This window comes from Trachypithecus francoisi, unplaced genomic scaffold, assembly GCF_009764315.1.
Source record: "Trachypithecus francoisi isolate TF-2019V2 unplaced genomic scaffold, Tfra_2.0 Lachesis_group21, whole genome shotgun sequence".
Lineage (NCBI taxonomy): Eukaryota > Metazoa > Chordata > Mammalia > Primates > Cercopithecidae > Trachypithecus > Trachypithecus francoisi.
In genome coordinates, this window is record NW_022681467.1 from 33,548,394 (window position 1) to 33,571,150 (window position 22,757).

Sequence of the window (22,757 nt, forward strand, 5' to 3'; positions counted from 1 at the left end):
AGTCCCTGGGGTGGCTCTCTCCGCCCCAACCCGGCCCCGCCCCCGCACTCGGGCGGGGGAAAGTTGCGGGTACCACTTTAAAAATCCCAGCCTGGGCAAAACTTTGATGATAAATCAAGCGGCAGATCCCTCCGCCGCCTGCTCCGGGCGGGAGGAGGGAGAGGAGGAGGGAGGGGAGGAGGGAGGCGGGAGGAGGAAGGAGGGTGCGGCGGCAGCGCGGCGTGGCCTTCCGCGGAAGGGAAGAGTCCCGCAGTCGGAGGCGGCCGGCTGGGCGTGCGCTCGCTCCCCGCAGCCGGGGCTGGGCCGGAGCCGGGCGAGGGCTGGGAGCCCGGCCGGGCCGGGGACAGCGGGCGAGGGGCAGCTTTTGGAGCCGGGCAGCCAGGCCGCGCAGGTCAGGGGACGGCGGGTGCGGGGTCTGCGGTCTCCGGGGCCCCGATGTGAGGAGGCGGCGGCGCCCCCGGCCCGAGCGCGCACCATGGGGGCCCCGCTCGCCGTAGCGCTGGGCGCCCTCCACTACCTGGCACTTTTCCTGCAACTCGGCGGCGCCACGCGGCCCGCCGGCCACGCGCCATGGGACAACCACGTCTCCGGCCACGGTGAGTTCGGTCGCCGCCCCCGCGGACTTCCCCACCAAGCCCCACCCCGGGCCGCGCCACTCCAACTTGGCCGCCCCGGGGCTCGAACCGGCGGCAGTGGTGGCAGGAATCCCGGGGCGCCCCCTGCCGGCGCGGTGGACCCGCCCTGGCACCCCGACCCTGCGGAGGAGGGGGCACCCGGGGCGCACCCCCGAACCTCCTCCCCCCACACTCGCGCGGATACGCACACCTCTATGGCCACACCGATATGCACAGCCGCGGACGCACAGTCGCTGCTTTCTCACACTCACAACTCCTACCCTGCACATCTCCACACACCTCAGGTTCCCCTCCTCACTGCAAGCCTTTACACTTATGCCCACTACGCACGCACATCAGGCACTGCGCCGGTGGGCTCACTCTGCCAGCTGGCGCACACGCTTCGCCACAACTCTTGCCTGCCCACCTGCAGACACACTGGTGTGCGCGCACACACACAGGCACACACATACACACACGAACACAATTTGCTCACCCACTCCTCTCCGCTCATCTGCCTTTACTCTTCGCGGGTTTAACCGCACAGAGGCCCTTGTCCTCTCCCTGTCCGCACCCACCCCTTATACCACTGGAAAGGTCCTCGGAGGCAGAAGCCCCTGTTTCTTCAGAACTGGTCACCTGAGGCTGCAGCCTCCCTGTTGGGCGGGTGGCATCTGGTGGAAGCCCCTCAGAGCCACCGGAGTAGTTGGGGTTGCTGCTTGCAGCCAGAGGCATGGGAGTGGGAGTGGTGGTGGATGTGGAATGCCTGGTGCTTTTGTCTGCCTCTGGGGGTGGACAGGAAGCCGCTGCCATCCTTCCATAGGGTCCCCCCATCCTCATCCTCGGCCCTAGAGGACTGAAATGTGGGAAATCACAACTCCAGCCGCTGTGGGAGCCGGGGAGCAGACAAGCATTCCCAGCCCTGGCTGGCTGAGTGTCAGAAGCTCCTGCTAGCCCCAAAGGAGCCCAAGTTGGCAGCAGAGTTGGACTGTATGAGCCTGGCAGCTGTGGGGGCTCCCCCTGGCCCCTGTGAGCCTGGCTCTGGGATGGAAGCTTGAGCATAGATGAAACCAAAGGAGACCTTTCTTCCATGCAGCCCTTCACTAGACAGACTCCCAGCCTTGTGGGGGAGGCTGCAGCCCCAGTGCTGGGCACTGTGGGCCCAGGGCTGCGGGGAGGTTTGCACAAAGGCCAGATAATTGGATGATTCATTCTGATGGGAGTGAGTGAGGGGTGTGGGGGGGTAGATAATCAGGGAAGGCTTTGCTGGGGTGTGACACATGAGTGGGATTTCTCCAGTGGAGAGAGGGGCTTCAAAGCCATCCTCAGGGTCTCTGCTTTTAGGGAACCATGACTCCCCACCCCCTTCTGCCTCACCATGTTTGGTAGTAACCACTGTGTGCATCATTTATGTACCCTTCGTACCCCTCACCTGATTTCTACTGACCTGGCTAGAGCGATGGTAAATAAGGAAAGGGTTCTTTTGATCCTCAACTTACAGATAGGGACACCAAGGCTCAGAGAGGTGAAGGAAGTTGCCCAAGGTCACACAATAAGAGAGTGACTGAGCCAGGACAGGCCCCAGGGTCCGTCGGGCCAAGACAGCGCTTTTTTCCAGGACATTCATCTCCCTGTCAGATTCCCTCCCATTCTAGGGAAACTGGGAATTCCTCCCTCTCCACCCCTCCTCTCCTTGCTCCGCTCAGTTCCTTGGCACAGTTGGAACTTTCAGTAGGAGGGGTTTCCATGGAAGGGCTTCCCTGAGTTTGCAGTCCCGAGGGGTACAAGGAATGGGACTCTGAGGCTTATGGTCGTTCTGTCCCTAGAGCACCAGACCCCAGGGACTTGGGTGCCACTCTGTCATTCCTGAGGCCCCAAGGTGGCTCCCCCCATGGAGAAGCAAGGTCTATCTGCCCTTTGTGTGACAGTCTTTACCTGCCCCCTGGTGCCAGGTAAGCTGAGGGGGCACAGCTCTGCCCAACCAGCTGTAATCTCCCGTCTGCACTCTGGAGGGTCAAGCTAAGGCCCAGGGCAGGGGCTAGATGAGAAGGAGGCACCCCTAGTTGCTGGGGAAACTGGCTTCTCTCCTGAACCCCCCGTGTGGCTCTGGGCAACTGAGCCACCCCTCTGGGTCTCCCTGTGTCCCTAAAGGAACAAGGAGGCCAGGCTGCCTTCCCCCGACATTGCCAGGTTCAAAGTCACCAAGTAGTTACTGCCAAGGAGCCCCCACAGCTGCCCCTCTGCCGGGCCAAGCACCCGCCACCACAGGAAGGGTTTGGAACCACTCACTTAATCACAAAAAGAAACTGTTATTAATGATAGTGAGACGCGGCGAATAAGTGGGTCATGTCTAATAAGCCATTTGTGTTCAGGAGGAGAATACCAATTTGATAAAAGCTGTGTGTGCTGAAAAAGCTCAGAAATTGCTGTTTAGCAGATTGGAGCCTGATCGTTTCATTATTCCTGGGCTCCGTGTGTCCTCAGCTGATTCAGGAAATGTGGCCCAGTCGGGAAGGTGTCTCTATGTCTGGGGGTGCGGGATGGGGGCTGGAAGCAGGGACTCCTGGGGAGGGGCACGTTGACCCCAAGTGCTTGGTGGCTGCTCACCCCTCCAGCTCCATCTGAGCCCAGCCTGGCCGCCGGGCTCCTGCTTTCCACCTGCCTGCCCTGGAGCTTGTCACCGGGAGAGCCTACGGTCAGATGGGTCAGAAGGGACATCTGTTTTGCTTCCCATCTCCCTCCCAACTCCACTCAGTGCACTTAGAAGAGGGCTTTTTCGAGGTGTGAGGAACGAATGGGGAGCATGTATCTCAAGGAGGCATCAGGCACTGGCAGGTAGGGTGGTGATGGTCCGTGTCTGCACCTAGTAGGTGCTCAATAAACAGGAATGATTTTTATTTTTTCTTATCAGAAAAATGTTAACTCATTCCCATGGGCACAGCAGGGATGGGAGGAAAAGGTGCAAATATTGACGAAATGCCTACTGTGTGCCCTGTGCTGCCAAGGCCTTGCCAGTGTTAACTCCCTCAGGCTGACCATTCATGCAAGGTTGGTGTTGGAGATAAGAGGAAACTGAGGCTCGGAGAGGGCCAATGATTTACCCAGAGGTGCTGAGTCTGTACAGAGAGCTGGAAAGCTGTGTTTAGGATGAAGGTGCATTTGGCGGTTCTGGGACTGCTTCCTCCAGGACAGCCTTGAGGCAGGCTTGGCCATGGTGTCTTCCTTCGTGTAGCTGTAACCCAAGCTTGCTCCCTTCTAGCTCCTCAGGGAACCAGCACAGCAATGGGTTCCACCAAGAGGAACCAGCCACTCAGAAAGGTGGCAGGTATCTGAGGATACCTGTAGGTTAGAAACAGGCAGCTGGACTGGACCCCAGTATCTTTCCAGATCTTGCCCAGGGTGGGATCCAGAAGGCAGGGTCTTTGTGAAGATCTCTGTAGACCCCTGCAGCTTGCAGAGGACCCAACAAGCCTCACATGGCAGAGTCCCCCAGGGAATTTGTTACAATGCAGATCCCCCCAAACCCACTGCCAGAATGGTTATTTGACGGGACCTTGGAATGTGCATTTTATTATTATTTTTTAAATTTCTCTTGAGACAAGGTCTTGCTCTATTGACCAGGCTTGAGTACAGTGGCACAATCTCAGCTTACTGCAACCTCTGCCTCCTGGGTTCAAGTAAATCTTTCATCTCAGCCTCTGAGTAGCTGGGAGTACAGGCGTGCGCTACCACCCTCAGCTAATTTTTAAATTTTTTGTAGAGATGAGATCTCACTATATTGCCTAGGCTGGTCTTGAACTCCTGGGCTCAAGCCATCTTCCCTCCTCGGCCTTCCAAAGTGCTGGGATTACAGGCGTGAGCCACCGCATCTGGTGGAATCTGCATTGTAATAAGTTCCCCAGAGGATTCTCATGCAGCCTGGGGTTTGGAAGCCACTGTCTAAGTATTTACCCATACCTGATGGGAGATGTAGGGACAGGAAATGTCTGGTGCTAGGGGCTGGCTTGGTTTGGTTTCACAGGGGAGGGAGAGGTCCAGACGGGGGCAGGTGGATGGTCCCTGAGAGAAGCCCCAAGAAGCCTCACACTGCAGCAGACAACACCCCTCCCGCCCCCACCCTGCCCCCTCCACACCCCTACACACACACACCTCTATACACACCCCTACACACCCCTACACACACACATACCCCTACACACACCCCTACACACACACATACCCCTACACACACCCCTACACACACACACCCCTCCCCAGGCAAGTACCTTCAATTATTCATATACCCCAGTGCAGACAAAGATCCTGGCTTGGCCGGGGGCTTTGTCCATTGAGTGATTCACTGTCCTGAGATTCTCTCTGTTGCCAGGAGGGACCAGCAGGGCGCTGGGGGAGGGAGGGGGCACGGGGCCATTTGGCAAGCAGCCTGTGCACTGAAAAATGACTCTGATTTCCTTGCGTTTCTTACTGAACTGTTGGTATCTCACCATCAATAAGCTGGCTAGTTTGGTGGCTGGAAGATGAAGAAAATTGAGTCCTGTCTTCCGAAGGTTATGATGTTAAAAATGTGTTCGTCTTTGTCTCAGGCGTTGGTGATTATTCTATCAATTACGCCTGTAAACACTCTGCCTTGGGCTGAGGATTTTCCGGCCTCCTGTGGGGAACTGGCCCTCACAAGCGGTTTTCCCCAAGTCCGTCACACCAATTGGTTTTGACACCTTGCCCATCAGCAGCTCCCGCAGCCTTTTCCCCAAACAAGAGGAGCCGCAGGCGGCCAGCAGGACGCAGGGAATTCGGTTCCTTGCCATGGTGACAGCAAGGGTGGTGGGCAAAGTCTCCTGTGGCAAACAAGTGGGCAGGGTGAGGGGAGTCAGGTAAGTGGCCCCTTCTGATCCACCAGCTGTGGGGCCAGGAGATGGAGCTTTTGGAATGAATCATCGAGGCCCCTTTGGACTATCGTCCCCAAGCCTCCCTCTTACAGATGAGAAGACAGAGACCCAGAGGCAAGGGGGAATTTGCCCAGAATTGCCCTGGAGGGTACTTCTTGGATTTTGGGATTACCTCATCCAACTCTGTACAAATGGAGAGATTGGCTGGGTGCAGCGGCTCATGTAATCCCAGCACTTTGGGAGGCCAAGGTGAGTGGATGACTTCAGCCCCAGAGTTTGAGACCAGCCTGGACAACATAGTGAGACCTCGTCTCTACAAAAAAAAATAGCCAGGCATGGGTACGCACCTGTTGTCCCAGCTTCTCAGTAGACTGAGGCAGAAAGATCATGTGAGCACAGGAGACAGATGTTGCAGTGAGCCGAGATTGCGCCACTGCACTCCAGCCTGGGTGACAAAGTGAGACCCTGTCTAAAAATAAATAAATAAAAATAAAAACAGGAGAGATAAACATATGGAAGCAAATGTGTGTTGAGTGCCATGCCAGGGCCTTGAATGGTGTCATCTCATTCAATTCTAACAAGAACTCCCAAAGGAAGGACTGTCTCGGGCCCACTGTTTAGATGAAGAAAATGAGACTTGGGGAGGTTAAGTGGCTCACCCAAGGTCACACACCTACCAAATATCAGAGGCTGGACTTGAACTGAAGAATCTGGCTCCAGGGCTGAGAGGCCAAGGAAAGAAGAGGGAGAGGCCCACTTCACACAGTGGGGAAGAGCCGGGCTGGGCCTTGAGGCTTGGCTCCGGGGTGGAAGGAGTGCAATGGCCTCTGCATTCCACACCCAGGAGAGTGCATGGTGGGGAGAGTGCATGGTGTGAACAGCAGCACAGGTGCCCACGTGAGAATATTTGGCCATCACCTTGGACTTTGGGGACCAAACCAGCTGCTGATGGGGTTGTGGGAAGACCCTCTCAGTCCTGAAAGGAGTTTGGGGCCCGCTGGGCACACTGGGGTCAGATTTCCTTGTGTCCTGGGATCCAGGACAATGCCTGGCCCAGGGAGGCGGCAGGGAATGAATGAATGGATGAGAAGGCGGACGAAGCAGGGGATGAGGTCTGAATTCTTAAAGCTTTGCTCATTCCAAGTCAGTGTATTTTTAAACATTCAAATGATTTTAATTTCATAAGGAAACTATGTTTAAAGGGGGAAAAATCACAAAATTGGAGCCCCTTCCTCATCCCTGCTGAGCAGAGAAAGGACATCCTGGAGTGGGCAAGGCTGATGGCACCTTGCAGTGGGTGGTCCCGGGCTCTGACCTTGGGGTGCATATGCGATGCTGCAGTCATGAGGATGGGGGGAGTCCAAGGGTTGTGCCCTCCTCCCCCGACCTCGATGAGACACTTGCATCAGAAAAAGCTGCAGTGGTCCAGCTGGGGAAGAAATCGACTCCTCTCCTTCCTGCTGGTCCCGGGGTCCAGAGCCTGCCCAACTGGCTCCGCCTGGTGCCCACTGCTCCGGAGAGGTGAGGTGGGGGTGGGGAGGCAGAGAGGGGCTGCTGCTCCTCCAGGTCCCCTTCTCACAGCCAGGCCTCCCTTCCCTTCTTTGAAGCCATCAGGGAGTCCCTGGGACTCAGCTCCACCCCCCACCCTCAGTTTCAACCCTCTTCAAAACCCCCCAGGGCCCACAACAAGATTGGGTCCTACCTGAGAGATGATTTTAGGCAGAACCTAGAGAAACCTCTTACATTTTAATAGTTACGCATTTATTTTAATGTGTACTGAAAAAATATAACCAGCACATCAAAACTGTGATTTCACAGATATGATTGCTTAGGATGAGACTAACGGAGATATTAAAAAATGGTGGATTAGTTTATAGAAAAACATTAAGGACATAATAGAGCATACGGCGCGTGGGCACGTCCGTGGGGATCCACGGTGTGGACGTGACTTGGGGACCCAGGGGCATCCGACGGGATGCTGCCATGTTTGGGAAGCTTGGTCATTCATTCATTCTTTTATTCATTCGACAAATATCAACTGGGCACCTGTCATGTTCCAGGCTGTTTTAGACACTGAGGACTTACCAGTGAAGAAGACAGCTAAGGTTCTTGCTCTCGTAGAGTTCTCAGTCTAGTGGGGGAGACAGAAAACTGAACCCATAAAGAATATATAAGTGTAGAGCTGGGCACAGTGGCTCACGCCTGTAATCCCAGTGACTCAGGAGGCTGGGGCCGGAGGGTCACTGGAACCCAGGAGATTGAGACCAGCCTGGACAGCATAGTGAGACCCTGTCTCTAAAACAAAAAAATACAAAATTAGCCAGGTGTAGTGGCTTATGCCTGTAGTCCCAGCTACCTGGGAGGCTGGGGTGGGAAGATCACTTGAGCCCAAGAGTTCAAGGCTGCAGTGAGCTGTGATTGCACCACTGCCCTCCAGCCTGGGTGACAGAGTGAGACCCTGTCTCCTAAAAAAAAAAGAAGAAGAAGAAGAAGAATATATATATGTATTGTGATAAGATTTAAGAAGTTGGGGCCAGCCGTGGTGGTTCACACCTGTAATCCCAGCACTTTGGGAGGCCGAGGCGGGTGGATGACAAGGTCAGGAGTTCAAGACCAGCCTGGCCAAGATGGTGAAACCCTGTCTCTACTAAAAATATAAAAATTAGCCGGGCGTGGTGGCAGGCACCTATAATCCCAGCTACTTGGGAGGCTGAGGCAGAGAATTGCTTGAATCTGGGAGGCGGAGATTGCAGTGAGCCAAGCAAGACTCTGTCCCAAAAAAGAAAAAGAAAAAAAAAAAAGCTGAGATAATTTTAAACACAGAAACACAGAGAAGGACACTTACCTGTGGGGCAGTGAGGGTTCCCAGTAGTGAGCTCCCTGTCACAGGAGGTGTGCAAGCTGAGCCCTACCCGTTACTAGCTAGGGATATTAGTGAGGAGATTTCTGCCTTATTTCCCAAAGGAGCAAAGACCCCTGAAGTAGGCAGAGCAGCCAGAACACAGTGGGCAGCTAATAAAGATCTGTCACACAGCAACTTAGTGATGGTGCTGGCACAAGGGCCCAGGTGGGTGGAGCTCCCAATGCCGAGGAAGTCCTGGCCCCACCCAGGGGTCATGGCAGGGATGGGGCCTTCTCTGTCCCCTGTGGCGTGGGGACAGTGGCCCCTCGGCGACTTCACTTTAGCTCTTAAAGTGCCAGGATGGGGAGAGGGGCTGGGGGATGCTATTTTTTGTCTACCATGCTCCCCTCTCCCACACCCTGTGTTTGCCTTGCTGGGTGACTTGGCATGTCCCTGCCCCTTTCTGGGCCTCAGTTTCCCCACTGAACAATGGTGAGTTTACCTGAGCTCCAAGCCTGTAGAATTCTTCCATCTGTATACTTAGAAACCACATCTTTTGTCCTGCAGCCAGCATGTATGTGCGTGTGTGTGTGTGTATGTGTGTGTGTGTGCATGTGTGTATGTGTGCAGGCGAGGATGGAGCTGGTGGGAGTGGTAGGATTCCATCAGCACCTTAACTCTCAGTGGCCTGCAGGCATCTGTGGACCAAATAGCAACCAGCATTCATCAAGCACTCTCTGCGTTTCCATCGCTTCCCCTGCCTCCTCTCATCTACTCCTCACTATGCTAGGAGGCGGGCACTCCCATTTTACAGAGGAGGACACTGAGGGGTGTGGTGTGACTTGCCTGAGGACACACAGATGCTGAACAGCAAAGCCGGGCTTGAGCCCAGCTTGTGGGACGACAGAGCCAGAGTTCGTAGCCTGCGCATCTGTACTGCTCCGGGCTGCCAAGCTGCGTGTGTGGGCAGGTGCTTTGTTCCGGAGCAGCGCTCCTGGCTTGCTCGGATTCTCACAGGGGTCAGCGCTGCCAAAATGCTGAGAATGCCCTGTTCTGGCTACAAGCACATGGCTCCAAAAGTCTAGGCGCCTGCGTCTGAGTCTGAGTCCAGCACTGTTAGTGGGAATGGTGGGGCCCTGGGGGCGTGTGTGGGACCCTGTGTGTTCCTGCCTGGAGTTTCTAATGGAGGGAGTGGTGTTTCTCTCTGACTGTGTGTGGGGGGGGGTGTCTGGGGGGTGACTGTGTGGTTGGAGGGACAGTGTAGGCTGAGGGGGAGGCTGGGGGTAGCTCAGGTCTGGGCTGGTGCCCTCTGCCCTGTGCCCATTTGTCTCAGTACCAGCCTTCCCTGCCACCTGCACACTGGTGCCCTTGAAGGTGAGACACGGAGGCTATGGAAGTGTCTGGAAGGTTAGAGCAGGAGTCAGAGCAGGGGGAGGGGGCCTTGCTCCAGCGAGCTACCAGCGAGCTGGGCAGCAGTGTCCACCTGTGCCCGGGAAGTGCTCTCCAGCGGCCCCTCCCTCTCTGGATCTCTCTCTCTCCCTACCCTACTGCTCTGTGGGTCTTTCTTTCTCTCTCCCTCTGTCTGGGTCTCTCTGATCTTTCTCTGTCTCTTTTCCTCTCTATCTCTGTCTTTCGATCTCTTTCCTCTCTCTTTGTTCCTTTGTGTCTGTTGGATCCATCATCCCCTCTCTTCTCACCACCCCACCCGTTCCTTCCTTTCTCTCCAGTACGCACACAGCTCTCTTCGATGACATCTCAGGATTACACATACATATATTCCGTATATCATGGTGACACCCACACAGAGCAGGCACTCAGTAAACGTCAGCTGAATGAATGAATGAGTGACCAAATGACGAAGCTGGAGGGGACACTGACGCTTGTCTACACTGGTGGTTCCTAATTTTTTTGGAAGTCATGCTCCTCTTGAGACGCTCATGGAAACTATGGACCGTTTCCTCAAAAAATGCCATGGAGTTTTGCCCACAAGCTTCAAAGGGTTTTTTGAGGCCCCCAAAGCCTGTCTATGGCCCCAAGCAGAAGCAGCCTTCATTTCACAGGAGAGGCCCAGACAGCAGTCACGGCTGGCTTTGGGACATGGGGCAAGTCTGTGGCAGGGCCGGGCTTGGAACCTGGAGTCCTTTCTCTCTCTGTCCTGCAGCCCTCTCATGCGAGCTGGGTGGGAACAAACTTCATTCACTTTTCCTAAGTCCTTGATGAGCATACTCAGAGAATTGGGGTCGGGAAGAGATAATGGGGGACTGTAAAACAGACAGGAGCCCAGGGAACAGTGCATAGGCAGGTGGGCCAAGTGAGGGAGGTCTCTAGAGGGAGGTCACTGTGTCCTAGTGCAGTCAGGGAAGACTTCCTGGGGGAGGCAGGCTCGTTCTGGGCCTGTATCCAGGGACCGCTGGGGCTGAGAGGGGACCCCAGAGGCCAGCCTGGAGCTGCGCCTGGCTGCCTGGGTCTGGTAGAGGCTTCATGTGGAGAACTGTGTGCATTTATTTAGAAAAGCACACTGCAGCTGGAACCTCCAAGAATCGGCTCTGGAGTTTGGTCGTATCCCCTGGAGAAGGGGGCAGCCTTGGAAGCCTTCTGAGTGGGGGGAGCGCACGGCCAGGTTGGCGTTGGAGTGGGTTGGCTGTGGTGAGTGGAGATGGGGAGCCGAAGCAGGACTTGAGGCTGGAGGGGGTGTGCACGGACAGGAGAGGCTGCTCCCGGGAAGGCGCTGAGTTTGGTGTGAGCCTTGCTGAGTTTGTGGTTCATGGGATGCTAGGGCTGGCCAGGTATCCAGGGAGGGTGGGAACGTGGGCTCAGAAAAAGAGGGAATTGGGGGTGGGTGTGCGCACATGTGTGTGTGCGTGTCTGTGTGTATGTGTGTGGTGTGTGTGCATGTATGTGTGTGTATTGTGTGGTGTGCATGTATATGTCTATGTGTGTGTACATCTGTGTGTGTATGTGTGGTGTCTGTCTGTGTGTGATGTGTGGGTGTGTGCATCTGTGTGTATATGTGTGTGGGGTGTGGGTGTGTGTATGTGTACGTGTGTATGTGTGCATGTGTGTGTGGGATGTTTGGGTGTTTGTGTGGGTGTGTGTATGTGTGTGTGGGGAGTGTGTGTATATATGTACGTGTGTGTATGTATATGTGTGTATGTGTGTATATGTGTATGTGCGTGTGTATGTGGGTGTATCTGTGTATGTGTGTGTATATGTGTGTAGGGGGTGTGGGTGTGTGTACGTGTGTGGGGGGAGTATTTGGGTGTGTGTGTATGTGGGTTTGTATATGTGGGGGGAGTGGGTGTGTGCATATGTGTGTGTATGTGTATGTGTGCGTATGTGTGTGTGCATGTGTGTGGGTGTGTATATGTGTATGTGTGTCTGTATTGTGTGTGTTGTGTGTGTAATGCGTGTGTAGTGTGTGTGTGTATTGTGTGTGTAATGCGTGTGTGTGATGCGTGTGTAGTATGCGTGTGTGTGTACACTGGCCTCCTTTCCAGTCCTTGCACACACCAAGTTCCTTCCCTCCTCCAGACCTTTTCTCTCCCTGGCTGTTCCCTCTGCTCCTCGTGCTCTGTTCCCGCCTCCCTGGCTCCTGGCTACTCCCGTGCTCCACGGACCCCTTAGAGAAGCCAGAAGCCCATGATCTGTCAGAGCCGCATGGCACGACCCGCAGGAAACGTGGGGCTCCCATTCAACACGCCCACCTTGCAGAGGGGAAAACTGAGGCTTAGAGAGGCGTGGTGAGCTGGGGTGCCACACCTAGTTCAAAGCAAGGGTGCAGAGCCCAACCCTATTTTCCCCCAACCCGGCATTTTAAGGGTGTCTCTTGGGATGGGGGTGGGGTCTTGACTGACCCCTCCTTCCTCACAGCCCCCCGGCTGGGGCCCGAGGTGGGGAAGGCGGAGAGCTGACGGCGGGCTGTCTGTTCCTCTTTGTGAGGTTTTAAAAAAATCATTTCCGGCGTTGAAGGCGGCGGCAATTAGGGCCTGCTCGCTGGGGAGCTGTTTGCCGCCTGTCATCGGTCCGGGAAAGGGTCCCTAATGGAGGCCCGGCGGCCAGAGCGCAGGGTAGTGGAAATAGTGCTCAAAACAAAGCTTCACTAATGGTCTCCCGGCAGGCAGCGGAGGAGAGGAGGGGCGGGCAGACAGCGGCTGAGGGCCCCTGGGACAGGGCCCAGATCCACCAGCTCCTCTCTCCGCGGCCCTTAGACACCCTCCAGCTAGTGCGGGAAGCCCCAGGCCCCTACCCGCTCTGCTGCTTTCTTGCTCTGTGCTCTTGGCTTGTGAAATTCCCTCCCAAGTCGTGGGAACAGTGCGTGCCAAGGTCCTGGGGTGGGGCCCAACCCCTTCAGCCAGGAATTCTCTGGTTCTAAAATAGCCCTAGGGTTTGATAAGTCCAAGGGGCCAGGCAGGATCCTTGAAGAAGGAGGAGCTAGAGCCAGACTACGTGGGGAAGTGACAGGAGAGCAGCCTGATCCTGACTGGGAGCCCACTGTGTGCCTGCGTGATCTCACTGCAGCGCTGCCCACAGTACCCATTTTACAGATGAGGAAACTGGGCTAGAAGCTCAGATTAGATTCACCTACCTTGAGGAGGTGCAGTTGGGTTGAAATCCAGGTCAGCCTGACTCCAGAGCCCACATATTTACTGCTGCATCCTTGCATTTCGCAGACACAATTGGGCAGGGGTGGCAGGGGCTGGGGTGGGGCATCTACTAGGTCCTGGGTTGGGGGTCAGGTTTGAGCCAGGCCAGGTTCTGGTCAGGCTGGGGCCACACCACCCTACCCATTGGGCACCCTCAGAACCTCTGTTCTGGAACATCCCGAGTGCCTGCCTCCATCTGGACCCGTCCGTTGGTCTCTGGCTCCCCTTTTGCCCCATTCTTCATGTCCCTGGCCCTCCTGCCTCCACCCTCAGCGCCACCCACAGTCCTCACTCTTCTTTCTCAGTGGCTCTGAGGCTGCTCCTTTCTGGGGTTCCGGAGCAACCCCATCCCTGTGGTTGATGCAGCCTCCTTTGCTTCCCCCACTTCCTCCCTTTCAGCCCCTCCTGGCAGCAGGGGATGGCTCTGCGCCTCGGCTTTGGAGTCTGACACTGAGTCTCAAATCCTGCCCCACTCCAGTCTCTCTGAGCCTTGTTATGCATCAGTGCAATGGGCTCACCCCACTAGCTTTGCAGGATGTACTGGGGAGGATGAAAATAAACGGTATCGGTAGAGACGTCGGGACGCCTGTGTGCCTGCTCCCGGCTCCTGGCTCCCTGCCCCGGCCCCTGCCCTATCTCTGGCTCCCTGAGCACTCCCACGCTTGCCTCTCTCCCTCCCACCCACTCTCACTCCTTGTGGCCCAGACATGGGAAGAGGAGGCGGGAATTCCACTGGGGAAACCTGTTCAACTCCCACAATCCTGCAAATGCCAGAATATTTTAGTTCTTCTTAAATCTCCCTAGATTTGTAATTCTACTGCTGTCTCCCTCAATATGTGCTGGTGGCCTTGGGAGGCGCCCTGCTTCCAGCTTGCCGGCTCCAGCACTTCCTGCCCGGCTATGTTGGGGGGCCGGGCAGGGAACCTGGGCAAGTCCCCACCTTCTCTGTGCCTCAGTTTCCCCATCTGTAAGAAGAGGACAATGAGAGTGGACACTTCCCAGGTTATTTTGGGGATTAGGTAAGATATTTTATTGTATTAAAGAAACACCTCTATAAAAAGTAATGAATTACTGATAATGTGCAACAGTGGTAGATGAACCTCAAAAACCCTATGCTAAATGAAGGAAGTCAATCACAAAAGACCACATATTATATGATGCAGTTTATATGAAATATCCAGAATAGGCAAATGTGAGAATGCAGATTTGAGGTTGCCAGGGGTTAGGGGCGAGTGGGGAGTGAGGAGTTTCCTTCTGGGGGGAAGAGAGCATTTTGGGACTAGTTGCACCACATTGTGAATGCACTAAATGCTACTCAATTGTCCACTTTAAAGTGGTTAATTTTGGCCAGGCGCGGTGGCTCACACCTGTAATCCCAACACTTCAGGAGGCCGAGACGGGCGGATCATGAGGTCAGGAGTTCGAGACCAGCCTGGCTAACATAGTTAAACCTTGTCTCTACGAAAAAATACAAAAAAATTAGCCGGACATGGTGGCAGCTGCCTGTAATCCCAGCTTCTTAAGAAGCTGAGGCAAGGGGAATTGCTTGAACCTGGGAAGCAGAGGTTGCAGTGAGCCAGGATAACACCACTGCACTCCAACCTGGGTGACGGTGTGAGACTCTGTCTCAAAAAAAAAAAAAGAAAAAGAAAAAAAATGTTAGCTATTTAAATTTTTACTAGGCAGGGCACCCCCTCCTCCAGCAGCCAGAGACAGGCAAGGACCCACTGGGGTGAAGGTGCTTGTGTGTGTCTAAGACTCAGCAAGGAGTGGGTTCTACCAGGGAACAGCGGTTGTTGTGGACCTTGTGGGTGCTACACACTGAAACAGGCTCTTCACTTGCATTTGTGCATTTAATCCTCAAAATAAGCCTGTAATCAATGACAGTGGGAAACCAGATCTCAGAGTAGTGAAGCAAGTCGCACAATGCCACCCAGCACGTCAGGGAGAACCGTGGCTCGCATCCTCACTGTAAATCCTGGGCTCCGCCTTGCCCTAGTGCCCGACCGCCCCCTGGCCCTTCCCCTGTTAGCCACCACACCAGCACCTCCTGTGGGCAGAGCACAGTCTGAGCTCTGCGGAGCCTGCAGTTGCAGAGAAGGAGGCTTTGGACGGAATGGGACGAGAAGCCCGTGATGGTGTGTGGCCCACACAGGAGAGTAAACAGCTCCCACCAGGGGCAACATTTCTTTGATGTCTCCTATTTCATTCAAAATTTATGACTTCTCTATTCTATCCCATAATATATTCATGTTTGTTTTAATACAAAAATAACGTTCTTGTCCCATGTTTCTGGAGTGAAGTCAATGCCTCAGGAAGTTGCTTTCCTGTTTTGAGCGGCGCAGACCGTAAAGGAGTCATCCATTTATTTCTTTGTTCATTCAGTCTCCAAGTATGCATTCAGGTCGTTCATTCCTTAAGTGGGTGTTCATTCTCACTACCGGCAATGATGCTGTGCCGAGAGCCACACTGAAAGAATCAGCAGGACTGGGATAGGGAAGTGGCAGGGAAGCTCTCCAGGTACGTAGCCCAGCAGGAGCAAGGCTTGGAGGTGGGAAGTAGTGATGGGTTGTGAGATTGGGCCATGGCCATCGGAAGCCAGGGCTGGTGACGGTGCTGGGTGCCCACTGGTGTCCACACTTGAGCAGGACCTGCGTCCCAAGCCCCTTGTGATTAAAAAGAAAGTCTCTGCTTGGTGCTGCTCCAACTTGAACACCTAACCCTCACCAGTCTCCCTTGTTAATGAGAAAAAACGGAGATTGAGGCTCATAGCCTTCAGCAGGCAAGCTTCTTTGGCTAGAATTTACGAATGCTGTTTGGTTTTCATAGCGTTTATTTTTACAGTTACCCTCTATTTATGGCAAGTGATGCTGATTTTTCATTTATGGCGGTAATAAAAGTCTTCTTTTAACCTGAATTTATTTAAGTAAAAAGGGAAAGATGCTTTGAAAATAGATGTTAAGTAAATAATGGTGCATGTGGTACAGGGACCCTGTAAAAATGGGGATGGCGGCTAAAAGGCTGGGCTTGGGAGACCCCTCTCAGGTACGCCCTTTCCTGTTCTGAGTCCCCCCTGACTGTGCAGACCTCCGTCAGCCTTCAGGTTCAAGCATGTCCCCTCCTACTGGTAACCTTCCCTGACTCTCCGGGCAGACATGAGCTTATCTTTCCCCCAGGATCTTCTAGAACCTGCACCTCCTTCCATAGCTCCAACATGTAGTTTGCCCTGCATAACCCTGGGCAACACTGTGATTCATGGCCATATGAACAGTGCACATTCTGAACAACTGTACATGGCGGTCCAGGTTCAATCCCAGCCATTGTTCCTATAGCAGTCTCTGGCATGTGTGTCTCTCCTGGGGACTGCAGGCTCCCTGTGGTCAGGGGCCTGATCTGTGGCATCCTGGGAAGCCTGGCACAAGGCCTGGCTTAGGGTAGGGGGTCCATCAGAGTTGATCTCTTCCATTCCTTTTGAGGGAGGACTTAAGCTCCTACTGCATGCCGACGCAGACACCTCCCACCAAGGCATGCTGCAGTTCCCTAAACTTTCTTAGAAAATGCCTTCTTCTTGGCTTCGTAGGAAGAAAGCCCGTCTGTGTTTGCTTGCCTGTTCCAAGGTGTAACAACCTTCATCAACTCACACCTCCATTCCTCCTGCCGCAGGCACCTGTCAGGGGCCAAGCGCTGCCCAGAAAGAAACAAAGAGAACCCTCGGGTGCCTCCCTGGGGAGGAGAGGGCCTTGGATGGGGCCCTGGACACAGCCGGGCTTCTTTGTTTCTGGAGGGCTTTTCCATCCTGTTTATCTGGGTTTTACTCTTATGGGGGTTTTATGTCTCCTGATTTTAGAAGCCAGCTGAGATTTACAGGCGGTTGGGCTGGGACCTCATTAAATCCTCCCTCTCCAGCCCAGGAGAGCTCTTATTCTGCTTCCCAGCTGGGAGGCAAGGTGGCCACAGGCTTTCCTGAACCTGGAGCACACACGCCCTTGTGGCCCTGCCACCCAGCTGAGCTGGGCATAGAGCAGGCTTCCTGGAAATGGCCCCAGAGAATCACACTTGTTCTAGCTGAAAAGGTTGGGGCTTAGATAAGATTTAGGCTGCAGTGGGGGAAATTTTGCAGCCAGCTTGAAGTCAGGCTGAAATCTAACTTGTCCCTTGATGCTGTGTGATCTCAGGCACCGACTCTCCCTCTCTGAGCCTTGGCACTCCCTCTGTGAAATGGTGCTGATAATAATACCATCTCATCACGTCTGAGAGGATGAAAGGGGTCCTGTGTACAGTGTCTGGCATAGAGGAAGGGCTTCCTTCCTTCAACCCCAGGGCAGGGGACTGGCTCCAATGGCCCCCAGGTTCTCTGAGCTTTGGTTTTCTCACACTGCTGGAAAAGGGCCTGGTATGGAAGTGGGCAGTGGCTGCAGAGGCTGTGGATGTCCCTTACTCTGTCTTCATCACTGCAACAATGGGGCCAGCAGAAACAGGGAAGTGTTTGAATTCTAGAGTCCCAAGGTCTGAGTTCTAATCCCAGCTCCTGCTCCTGATTTGCAGTGTTACACAGTCTCTAAGCCTCAGTGTCCCTGGCTGTAATAAAGGGACAATGATCCCTGCCCAGCAGGATCACTGCGAGCGTCATATGGGATCAGGCACATCACCTTCCTGTTGCGTTGTGGGCTCCAATCAGAAAGGTGGTGCCATGGGGTTGCTAGGCTGGCCTGTAGCCAGCAAGGGTTGGGGAGCCACTGGCAAAGCAGCACCCCCCTCCTGGCACTGTCAGCCTTTATTTATTGTCCTGTTTCTTTCTTGGTTGTGTTGCACAAGATGACTTTATGGGCCATCTCAGGGGAGCCTCCAGCCTGCCTGTCAGTCTGGCTACGTGGCCCCTCAGCTGGGCAGCCAGTGGCCACAAGGGCCAGGAGGAGGGGTAGTGGGGAGGGGGCCAGCCTGCTGAGCCCCACTTAGGACCTCCCTGGTTGTGCGTGTCCATAGTGTCCACATGTCTGTCCCTATCCCTGCTCCTGTGGGCACAGTCCCCCCAGAAACTCCAATCTGGCACATAGCAGGTACCCAATAAATGTTGAGTAAATGAATGAACAGGATGAATGAATGAATGATCTCTATGCTTCTTGGTTTTTTTCCCTTAGAACTTCAGTCCTCTGGGCTTTTGTCCGACCTTCCTTTCTCACTTGATTGATTGATTGATTGATTGATTGATTGATTCATTCATTCATTCACTCATGTGTTTAGCACACGCCTAACCACCTTCTGTGTGCCTCATCTGGGCTGGGCAATGCAGGGTGCCTGACCTGGGAAAGCACCCAGCTTGCAGGAGACCCAGACACCTCAGTATCTGTCATATAACACACTCCAGGGCAGGGAGAGGCAGCCTCGGAGACCTCTGGGGGCACCAAGCAGGGCTTCCACCCTAGCCTGAGGAGGGAGGACACCTCCAGGCAGAGGACTACCTGTGAGTCAGGATTCTAGGGACAGTGTGCAGGCTGTGTCCTTAGGGGAACACATGTAAGTGGCCAAGAGGGGCTGCAGTTGGGGTCTGGGGAGAGCCAGAGCCTGCAGACTTTGGATACCAAGCATGGGAGCCTGATCGTGACCCTGGGGGCTGGTAGTTTCTCAATGAGGCCCAAGTACAGGAGCTTCCTGAAGGCCCCAGGCAGCCTGGGGCAGGGAAAATGGGATCCTCCCCCTGCCTGCCACCAGAGCTGCTACAGCAGCGTGTTCCCTGAGCATCTACTATGTGCGCGGCATTGCTCTGGCTGCCGGGACATAGCAGTGAACAGACTAGAATCTCCTGCCTTTAACTAGAATCTTCATCTTCAATTCTAGTTGGAGTACAGATGATACATAGAAATAAAATGAGCAAACATATAATAGAGGAGTGATGAGTGGTAAGGAGAAATAGGAGGTAGGAAAAGGGAACTGAGAGAGGGTTGGTGGGGGGGCAAGGAGGGCCTCACTGAGGAGGTGACATTGAAGCTGAGGTTTGAAGGAGTTGAAGATGCGGGGAGTGATATTCTGGAACAAGTCTAGGGGATTTTTGTTTTCTTTCTCTCTTTCTTTCTTTTTTTTTTATTTTGAGACGGAGTCTTGCTCTGTCGTCTGGCTGGGGTGCAGTGGCGTGATCATAGCTCCCTGCAGCCTTGGACTCCTGGGCCCCAGCGACCCTCCCACTCTAGGAGATTTTTATTGTGAATCCACTGCTGCAGTCAGCCCAGGGAAGCCAGTAGAGACTTTAACAAAATTCTGGTAAAATATACATAACATAAAGTTTCCCATTTTCCCCACTTGTAAGTAGATGGTTCAACCGCATCAAGAACATTCAGGCTGCTGTGCAACCATCGCCACCATCCAGTCCAGAAATTGTTCATCGTCCGAAACAGAAACTCTGTGCCTGTTCAATAGCAACTCCCTCCCCTGCCGCCAGCCCCTGGCAGCCCCCATTCTGCTTTCTGTCTCTGTGAGTTTCAGTCACACTATATGTGTCTTTCTGTGACTGGCCTGTTTCACTCAGCATAATGTCCTCAAAGTTCATCTATGTTGCGGCGTGTGTCAGAATTTCCTTCCTTTTTAAGGCTGAATACTACTCCATTGCACAGATGGACTAGATTTTGTTTCTCCATTCATCACTGGAGGTTTCTGAGTAGGGAGCATCCCAGTGTGATCTAGTGAGAAATGGGGCCAGGCTGAGGGGTGACCAAGGAGTCAGTGGGGCCACAATGGTTCTCACTGTGCCTCTCTCTAGCCTCAACTCTGCCTTGGTTTTCCTGAATAGAGCTGCCCCTGCCATCAGTCCCCAAGGGGAGTCCTGCTTTCATTCTGATGGGTGTGCTGAGGACCAATCTCTGCAGGCTTCCTGGAGGAGGTAGCCTCCCAACCAGAGATTTGAAGGTTGAAAGGGCAGGAAGGGCTGTGCAGAGGGAGACAGGAGATTCAGGGCTGGACCAGAGGGTTTGGGATGGGGAATCTGGGCTCAGAGATGGAGGGAGCTGAGGGCTGCCTGTACTGGATGAGCCCCTGTGGCTTGCATGAGTCCCCCTGGCTCCCAGGGACCATAGGAGCACCAGAGGAAATGAGCACAGAGAAGAGCTAGAGGACTGGTGGGTGAGGGGCTGCAGGGCCCACGGGTGAGTAAAATACAGATGCGCCCAATGCATAATCCGATGAGGCAACAAGGAAGCATCTTTAGCCATCTTTCTGGAGATGATAGGGTGTTTGAACTAGGAGGTGAAAGAAAGGAGTGCTGTTTATTGAGCACCTACTATGTGCCAGGCATGAGGCACATGTTGTCTTGTGTAATCCTCTCATCAGCCCTCTCATTCTTCCCTTTTTCCAGATAAAGGAACTGAGGCTCTGAGAAACAAAGTGGTTTGCCCAGGTCACACAGCTAGGGAGTAGGGGAAATAGAGTTTGAACCTAGGCCTGAAGGCAAAGCTCTAAGCAGTTCATGCTGAACCAGGGCCTGGGAGGTTAAGAAGGTCAGGGCCCTAGTCTCAAAGGGCAGGCCAGGTCCCCCAGGTCATCTCCTGCCTTTCCCAGAAGCCAAACCCAGTGACTCTGGCCAGAGCCACAGAGCCATTTCCTGCAGCTGATGCACCGATAACCAGGCCTGGGGTTAATTAATACATCGCACCCCCAATTAAAAGCAGAAAGAAAGAAGATGTTGCATTCAATCAAGTCCCGTTCTCCTTCTCCTGCAGAATCCTAATTTGTGGACACCAGTTTTAATTGTCTTCCCAGCGAGCCCAGCCCAACGCAGGCCCTGAGGTTGGAGAAGACAATTGCATCCTTCTCAAAAATCTATAACTATACCAGCCTCCCTGGGGACTGGCTGCGAGGAGTTACTTGAGTAGGGAGGGGGGCTCAGGGGCAGGGTAAGTCAAAGAGGAGAGATGGATTCTATGTCCCAGACTCAGCAGTGATGCTGACATGGGGATTAGGGTCTGGGTAGCTGGAGGGAAAGAGTATGGGTAGGGGGCCGGGTTACAGGCTTCCACTTAGAGCCCTCTAGAACTGGGTTCAGTTTCACCATTTACTCAGTCTGTGGCCTTGGGCAAGTAAGTCACTGACCCTCTCTGAGCTTCAGCCTCCCCATCTGAAAACGGGGATGATAATGAGCATACACACTCCATAGCATCATGGTGGGAGCATGAGAAAATGTATGTAAAGAGCTTGCACCTGGGTGTGGTGGCTCACGCCTGTAATTCCAGTGCTTTGGGAGGCTGAGGCGGAAGGATTGCTTGAGCCCAGGAGTTTGAAACAAGCCTGGGCAACATAGCGAGACCCTGTCTCTAAAAAAATTTTTTAAATTAGCTTGTTGTAGTGGCATGCACCCATAGTCCCTGCTACTTGGGAGGCAGAAGCAGGAGGATCACTTGAGTCCAGGAGTCCATGGCTGCGATGAGCTGTGTTCGGCTCACTGCCATGCTTGTGCCACTCCACTCCAGCCTGGATGACAGAATGAAACCCTGTCTCAAAAAATAAGTAAACATGGCCAGGCGCAGTGGCTCATGCCTGTAATCCCAGCACTCTGGGAGGCCAAGGTGGGCCGATCACTCAAGATCGGGAGCTTGAGACCAGCCTGGCCAACATGGTGAAACTCTGTCTCTACTGAAAATACAATAATTAGCTGGGCGTGGTGATGTGAGCCTGTAATCCCAGCTACTTGAGAGGCTGAGGCAGGAGAATCGCTTGAACCTGGGAGGCAGAGGTTTCAGTGAGCTGAGGTCACACCACTGTACTCCAGCCTGGGCAACAAGAGCGAGACTCTGTCTCAAAAAAACAAAACAAAATAATAAATAAACAAACAAAACAAAGAGCTTGGGACAGTGACTGGCACAAAACAAGTAGTCTATCATTACTTCATCATTACACAGCAGCAGCAGCAGCAGCAGCATCAAAATACACATCAATCACCTTCCAGTTTCTGGTGCTGGTGCAGTATCCTCACTCACAGAGTTAGGAGAGGGAGGAAGACCCTGTTGCTGATTGAGCTGCCTGCTTTCAGTGGGGGTGAGAGGAACTGAGCTCCCCATCTCTGGAGGTGTGCAAGTGAGATGCCGAAGTGTGGAGCCTAGTGGCTAAATTTTACCTGATAACTCTAACCAAATCCTGATAGGGGCTGGGGCAGACCCATGGATCTTGGTCACAACTGCCAGTCAGACCAATGTTTAAAATCCAGCTCTGTGTGAATCTTGGGCAAGTCATTTTACTTTTCTGCGCCTCACTTTCCTCATCTGTCAAGTGGGAGTGGGCAAGAGTGTTAGAGACAATGTCTGCATGGTGTTGGGCACACAATAGCTGCTCAAGAAAGGAAATGGATTTCTTTTTTAAACAAAACTTTCTTTTCTGCCTCCCTACCTTTGCTCACAGGGTTCCTGCTACCTGACACTTTCAGGCCTGCCTCTGCTTGTCAATATCCACCCATCCTTCAAGGCCTGGCTTAGGTACCACCTCCTCTCTGAAGCCTTCCCAGATTCCCCTCCTCCCCCACATGGAAGTGACCCTTCCCCTTCCCAATGCCCAAGGCTCTGCCCTTAGGACATCTGTTACTTTCCCCTTCTGATGATCTGAGCTGGTGGGGCTCTCAGGACCATCAGGATTAACCTGAATTGTATAGAGGAGCAAACAGAGGCTCAGAGAGGGGAGAGAGTCTCTGAAGGTCATACAGCAAGTCTGTTGGCAGAAACAGGTTCCATCCTCCATCCTTGGCTCCCAGTCCAATGTTCCTGGCACTTACCTACGTCCACAGCAGGCTTCTCCCTCT

The 22,757-nt window shown here is 53.8% G+C and overlaps 1 protein-coding gene across 1 annotated transcript in view; it reads left to right on the plus strand.

Moving 5' to 3' along the window:
- The first annotated feature begins 220 nt into the window (after positions 1–220).
- VSTM2L (V-set and transmembrane domain containing 2 like) overlaps positions 221–22,757 on the plus strand; it is a 42,344-nt gene continuing 19,807 nt past the window's right edge. Inside the window, exon 1 of the mRNA XM_033186387.1 lies at positions 221–596. Coding sequence (XP_033042278.1) covers positions 476–596 — 121 coding nt within the window. The 5' untranslated portion in view covers positions 221–475. The remainder of the gene's footprint in view (positions 597–22,757) is intronic.